The following is a 6,603-nucleotide window of genomic DNA, read 5'->3' as shown; positions in this document are numbered from 1 at the left end:
TGCCGTTACAGAATCAGTTGGGGCTCTACTAAGAGCGAGAACTGTGGCGGCACGAGACCTTGTATTTTGTAAAGGACTTTTTACTGTGTCTCATCACAGAGGCCGCTAGCTCAGGACCTGGAGTTTAAAGAAACGTAGGAAATAGGCTTTCGCACAATCAGGGTTTACTTTCCACAACATCAGAACAGCTTTGTGCAGCCCTGCCGCTTGCATCACGAGGAGGCATTGCACGTTGGGATTTGAGGCTTGTATAGGTCATGTCATTTGTGTTCAAAATAGTAGCGGCCATAGCCACGTGGGCATTGTTTTGATGTTGGAGCTCGTGCGCTCACCCTCTGGCCCCCTCAGGCTAGCAAAGCATGATAGCATAAGCCTTGCTACCTCAAATCTGTTGGTCGCGGCTGGAGGCTCGCTCCCAGGTGCAGCGTAGACATACCTGTTGTAAACTTGAGGAATGTGCTTGGGCCATGAGAAAGAGCCATCCTTCCCCACTGTAGAATCTGTACATCAGTCCAGTACTGCAGCTGGGATCAGGCTGAAGCAGCTGGTGCGCGGGTGTTTGTTTTTATGGTGTAACTGCTGTCCGGGAACTCTCTCCTTGCTAAACTTTGTGCCCCAATCAAACTGTAAACCATTTTCTTTCCTGCAACAAGTGTGTGTCTTGTTCTGGGAAAGAGCTTTATGGAAAGAAATACAGAGCAGCTACAGTACCCTGCTAGTATAGAAATGGACTGGAATTTTATGCATTATTTATGAATGTAAACCAGAAGCTATCTAAATCCATCGTTTTCCACACTTCATGAACATTGCTTTTCTGGCTGCACTCTAACCAATTCACAAACAGTGAGTATACCCCTTTGCTCTCTAAATTGTTGTGTTATCAAAAGTGAGACGAGGTGAAATTGGGCAAAAGAGTTGTAAGGATCTTTCAAGTTAGCACTCCCCTACAGGCTACCTGAAGCACCCCTCTTCCTGGGCTGCCCCAGCCCCCAAAGCACCCCTCTTCCCAGGGTGCCATCCGCCTGCCCCAAAGGGCCCCTCTGTCGGGGGGGGGCATCTCCCTGCCCCCAAAGGGCCACTCTGCCCCCAGAGCGACCCCTGGGCTCTGCCCAAAGCCCGGGGCCCCCAACCGTAGACCCAGGCCAGCGATGGAGCGGGCTGGCGGGGGCGGGGCTTTCCAGGCCCCGCCCTCGCTCCGCGGCCGGCGGGGCGGGAGCCCACAGGACTGGCTGGGCCTGGCCGGGCCTGGCCGACATGTCGGTGCCCCCGGCCGTACAGATCCGCGAGGCCAACGCGCACCTGGCGGCGCTGCACGGGCGCGTGGCGGAGCTGGAGCGGCGGCTGGGCGCGGCCGAGCGCACGGTGCGCGGGCAGGCGGAGAGTCTCATCCGCAAGGACGGCGAGCTGCGCGCGGCGCTGCGGGAGCTGGGGGCTGCCAAGGACAGGTAGCGCCGGGGGCAGCGCCCGGCCCGGCCCGGGGGCTGAGCGGGCGCCGGCCGGCCGGGCGGGGGAGCGAGTAACACCTGCCCCGTCCCTCCCGCCGGGCCGGGCCGGGCCGGGCCTGGCCTGGCCGACGTCCCGCCCCGGGCAGGGGCTGGGCCGGCCCGTGGGGGGCCCCGCTGTGAGACCAGCCCGGAGGCCCAGAATTAGCGAGGACGGCGGGGAATTGCAGACCCTTGGCTAGCGCAGCCCCGGCTGGGTGCGCGGGGGCCACAGTCTTCCTGCGAGCCCCAGGCGCGCGGGCAAGCCGAGGTAAAACGCGCGTTCACAGGAGCGTGCCCGGGGGTAGAAAAGCGTGGGCAGGGATCGGCCCCCAGGTGGGCTTTTGGCCGATGGTAGCGGCGTATGGAAAGTATGGCACTGGATTGCTTACTTCTGATCTTGACAACGCATTCCCCCCCCCCCCCCCCCCACGACTGATGTAGTGTACAATAGCTGGCCGAGCTTGTTAGGTTCAGGTTGTTTAACTTTTCATTAGCGGACCCTATTTTCAGTTGCTTGTTACTTTGCCAAACAGTCATGATAAAGTTTTCCATATCCAGTCTCTGTCTCAGGCTGAATTTGTTTTGGAAAGTTTCATTTAAAACAGTCATGCCATTTCTGAGAACAGTGGTAGGGAAAAATTATGCCCATGTTCTTTCGTAGTAAAAATTGCCAAGTCAAGTACTGAAAAGATAGGAAACACCAAGCCTAAGGTTGCTTGTGCAATTCTAATTCAGTCCCCTTGTGTGCATGCATGATGGTGATTTCCTGAACATGGCTCATCCTGCACACTGAATAAGACAGGGCTTCTGCAGAAAAAGTATGTGGTCATATATTCCTTAATTCTGGTATTTCCTAACTTTTCAGTGCTTTACTTTGAAAATTTGGTGTTCTTTTAATGGGTTTTCTTAAATTTTATAAAAGCCAACTGAAACAATAGAAATACCTTCATGTGAACTATATTCACCATCAAATGTGTTACTAGCAGGGTCAGGACCTTTAGATCAAACTGCAGACTTCTACCACTTGAGTTAATTGAACATCTGGTAGCATTAATAGGCTATTATCCTGTATGTGGACCGATTAGAGGGGAAGAGATACCTATCTGGCTAGTGGGATTGGTACTATCTGCTGACAGCAGAGGAATATTGACTCAGGAATCCTGGGTTCAGTTCTAGGTTCCAGAGGAGAGTATATTCTAGTGATTACAAACCCTTCTGTCCTCGTCTTCTGTTCTCCTCCCTGTCTTACATGCATATCCACTTGTCTACCTGTTCCTTTCTGCTTCCAGCCTGTGTCCTTCCTCTGTTCCTCAGATACAAAGGGGTGAGTAAGGCTGCTTCTGCTGCCTCCTTGCTGCCTCGATGCTAGCAGGATGAAAGGAAAAGGGGCAAGCGTCTCCATATTCTGGAGTTTGGTGCTACAACAGAGGTGCAAGGACGGGAAAAGTTCTGGTGAGCTCCTGCAGCCATGCGTGAAGCATGCTCAGTCACAATATCGTGGTGGGGGACATGTGCAGTCCAGTCGGCATGTAGGAGCTGTATGGAGATAGCACATACACAGTATGCATCTGATGAAGTGAGCTGTAGCTCACGAAAGCTTATGCTCAAATAAATTGGTTAGTCTCTAAGGTGCCACAAGTACTCCTTTTCTTTTTGCGAATACAGACTAACACGTCTGTTACTCTGAAATCAGTGCAGCTAGAGTCTTTGGAGAATTTAGCTGTTGGCTTCTAAAAAACCTCTACTGAGCATGTGCAAACTAGTTTTCACTGGCTTTTAACTTGCCCGTATGTAGGCAAATTTTTACAGTTACAGCAAAACACTGACATCAGTTGATCTCCCTTGCTAAATTTCAGATTCCTGTTCCAGGGCTTCTCAAACAAATGGTTGTAAGAATTTTTTTAACATGGGCAAAACAATGTATTTTTCCCTAAACTCATTATCTAGAATGGCTGAACTGTTTTAGTTGAAACTTCCAGAAAAATTCAGTCCACAGGGTAGGCACCCAGCATGCAAAATTTCAGCCTGAAAGGTTAAAGTTTGGCAAAACTATAAGAAACAAGGTCTTATAATGGAAAGTGTTAGGCAACCTTAAGTATCACGATTTGCACTGTCAGTGCTGTGTTAGAACTACATAAACAGCTGACCCAAAGAGAGGGGCATGAGAGAGAGATTCAGGAAGCTTGAAAGGGTACGGGGATCATTTCTTCAACATTTTATATAACCCTCTGTTTTTTGAAACTAAAAAACCCCTTAGGTCTTTATAGGATGAGGGCAAATAAAGCTGTCCAGTGAGGAACAGTAGTTCTGTGCATGGCTACATTCTAGTAGCCTTGTTTTGAGACTAGTTTTCTTCTGTTTTCTTCTAAGAGAAATTACTGCTCTGCAGCAGAAGCTACTTTCATCTGAGGAGACGATTCAGAAGCTGTTAAATGTCATCCAGAAAAAAGATGACTTAATTGTACAGCTGAAGCACAGGAGTCATCTTCTGACTAAAATCTGCAGAAACCGACCCATCCTGGACAATCTTCTGTCTTACATGGCAGAAGGGGAACAGTTAAGTACCTTTCCAGGGACCCAAAGTGATTCCAGTTCTCCGGTTCATGACGAGTTCCAGGAGTCAAACTGCATCACCAACCAGATATCAAAGAACAAAGACTTCTCTCTCTGTGAAGATGACCTGGAAGATCAGGAATTGGATACAAGCCAGTTTGGGACGACAGTGTGAACTGTGTGGAACATGACCTTTATTACAAATACTCCAGTTCTGTTTTTCAATCTTGTCCTGAAAGAACCAGGTTCAGGTGGGAGTCTGTCCCTCACCCCCCTCAGTTCTTGCAAGTAGCCTTTTCTATATCTCCTTCATTGAGGACTCAGGAAAGTGGGCTCTATGCAATACTACCTACCTGAGTGGATACTAACCCTTGGTGAAATGGGCACTTAAGGGTTTTCCACTGTTCCTTTATCATGGGGATCTTTTAATTCCTCCTGTCCTTCAGTATTTACTTTCCTCTCTGACCCAAAACACTTCATGTTAAGGATACTTAAGTCAAATGCTGTATAGTAGACCTTCCAGCACTGGTGGCCAAATGTATCACCATCGACTTTCAGCTTCTGTTGGCCTAAATGCTGCTCCTCATCCAGGTCTGCTGTATATCAGAGCCATAGACGGTGGTTGATTAGAGCAGGATGTTTATATACCAAAATCTAGGACATCTGATGTCTGAGTCTATAAACCTATAAAATATTCTGCAGTGAATGAAAAATCTAAGCGCTCAAAGTTCTACATGTTTCAACTAAGGGACTGTTAGCTTTTCACTAATTTATCTCTTCTGGGAAGTTTGGCTTCATTGGGTTGAGTTATATGTTGAATTCCTAACCTGCTGTTTTGTTGTTGAGATTAGATTTGTTAGTTAAGATGAATCAAATCTCTTTTCTTTTTCTCTATGGAGTTAGCACAGAAAGAAGGAAACTAGTGTATGGATTTGAGGCAGATTCACAATGTAACTGGAGGGAATCCATTTTCTGAAATTCACCTTCTTTCCAGATTGTGTGTTACCTGTTTTAAAATTAGAGTGGAGGAATGAAGGGGAAAATATCACATTCATTAATAAGAGGTGTAGTCACTAGAGTTGGTGGTGGGATTTTAAGGAATATTATGCATAAATTTAAGTTTCTGGGTAGAAGGGTTGGTTTCTGACTTGATCACTCTGAGTTACATTTAAAACTTGGTAGAAAAATGAATCTATTTTAAGCTTTTTAAAATTCAGCCTCTACTGTCCTCTTACAGCTTTAAGATTGGCACCAGTCACTGCCTGGAAACTTTGCTGCATAAAGTGGCCAGCTGTAACCTCTCTGCCTTTGTCTAGAACATGTAGATTTTCTCTGTGGTCTAACCAGATTTCTTTTCCAAATTCATCTTGTTTAAACTCTGACTGACAGCAGCTCTATATGCAATTCCCTGTAGCTGGTTAAGTACTTTTTTATATCTCTCATAAAGACCTGCTTTTATATGGGATGTTCCTTGTTCAAAATTCTTCAGTGGGAAACAAAATGTGAGAATGGGTATTCCACTGCAAATAAGAGTAAAAGAAAATCTCTTAAAATTCCTTTTTGAGAAACTATTATAAACACATGCAACATATTTATACCACCAGAGTGAATTTCCTGTATTTTTATAAATCTAAACCCCTGACTACTCTTGGTCACTAAAGGTTCCTTTGCATTTCTTGAAAAACAGGGTTTTGGCAATTATGTCCTTGCCAAATGCTAACTCAGGTAAATACATTCTGCCTCCATATAGTCTCTGCCATTTACAGTCAATAAATAATTCTTAACTTCTCCTTCATCAGATGTGTGGGAACAGTGCTGGTGGCACAGGATGGACACAGTTACATACTGTGAGAATAGTATTTTTGTAGTGGGTGGAGTGACTGACCTTTGTTTGAAGAGTTTGTAAAAGCACTTGTTGATTTGGAATTATAGGTGCTATGTAAACATAAGGGATTATTATTTCTTTACAAGTCTACAGTAAATGTGCAAATCCCAAGCAGATGTACCTACTTTAAATCCTTTGAGAAAGAGGATGATATTGTACTTTCCTTCACCTCCTGTCCAATTCAGAGTTTTTAAAATCTTTCGCCTTCCTTAACTTTCCAGGCCTCTCTCTAAACTTTAAGGATGTAAACTTGTGTCAACATTTAATCCGTTTATCATCTGTTTGTTACTGTGGGTGAAGGGCTAAGCAATTAGTTACTGTTTTAAATAAAAACTCATTTCAAGTTTTTTTTTCTCACTGATTATTCTACCAGTATCATCCAGCTGCCTGTATTTATTATTTGCACTTGCATATGTCCTCGCTTAAGTTTTTCTTGCAGGATACAAAATAAACATATTTTGGCATATTCAAGTCATGTTGTTTCCATAGGTTTTCTTTGCCTCTTCAGTTTTAAGTGACTCAACTGGTCAGCAACACCCAGGAACCATCTGTTCAGTGTTTTCACTAGGCTGTTTACTTTTGTATTGTCTCATCTGATCTCCTTTCAAACTTGGCCCCTCTAGTTTGAAATGCCCTTTTCCCCGGCATTGGTAAATAATTCTAGTTCTTGGATCGTTAACA

The 6,603-nt window shown here is 45.6% G+C and overlaps 1 protein-coding gene across 1 annotated transcript; it reads left to right on the top strand.

The window, feature by feature from the left end:
• The first annotated feature begins 1,211 nt into the window (after nucleotides 1-1,211).
• On the top strand, nucleotides 1,212-6,393 carry VMAC (vimentin type intermediate filament associated coiled-coil protein). Its single transcript, XM_077842070.1, has 2 exons — nucleotides 1,212-1,445; nucleotides 3,855-6,393. Exons 1-2 carry the CDS (start codon nucleotides 1,255-1,257, stop codon nucleotides 4,210-4,212), a joined length of 549 nt encoding a protein of 182 aa, XP_077698196.1. The 5' UTR covers nucleotides 1,212-1,254; the 3' UTR covers nucleotides 4,213-6,393.
• The last annotated feature ends 210 nt before the right edge of the window (nucleotides 6,394-6,603 follow it).

The sequence above is a fragment of the Eretmochelys imbricata genome, chromosome 25, assembly GCF_965152235.1.
Source record: "Eretmochelys imbricata isolate rEreImb1 chromosome 25, rEreImb1.hap1, whole genome shotgun sequence".
NCBI classification, from domain to species: domain Eukaryota; kingdom Metazoa; phylum Chordata; order Testudines; family Cheloniidae; genus Eretmochelys; species Eretmochelys imbricata.
This window is presented reverse-complemented; position numbering and strand designations above follow the sequence as displayed.

Excerpts from the sequence above, each read along its gene's own strand:
- VMAC (XM_077842070.1), top strand. The coding sequence starts at position 1,255 with ATGTCGGTGCCCCCGGCCGTACAGATCCGCGAGGCCAACGCGCACCTG. Across the intron at positions 1,446-3,854 it reads CTGGGGGCTGCCAAGGACAG|AGAAATTACTGCTCTGCAGC; the intron begins GTAGCGCCGGGG and ends TTTTCTTCTAAG.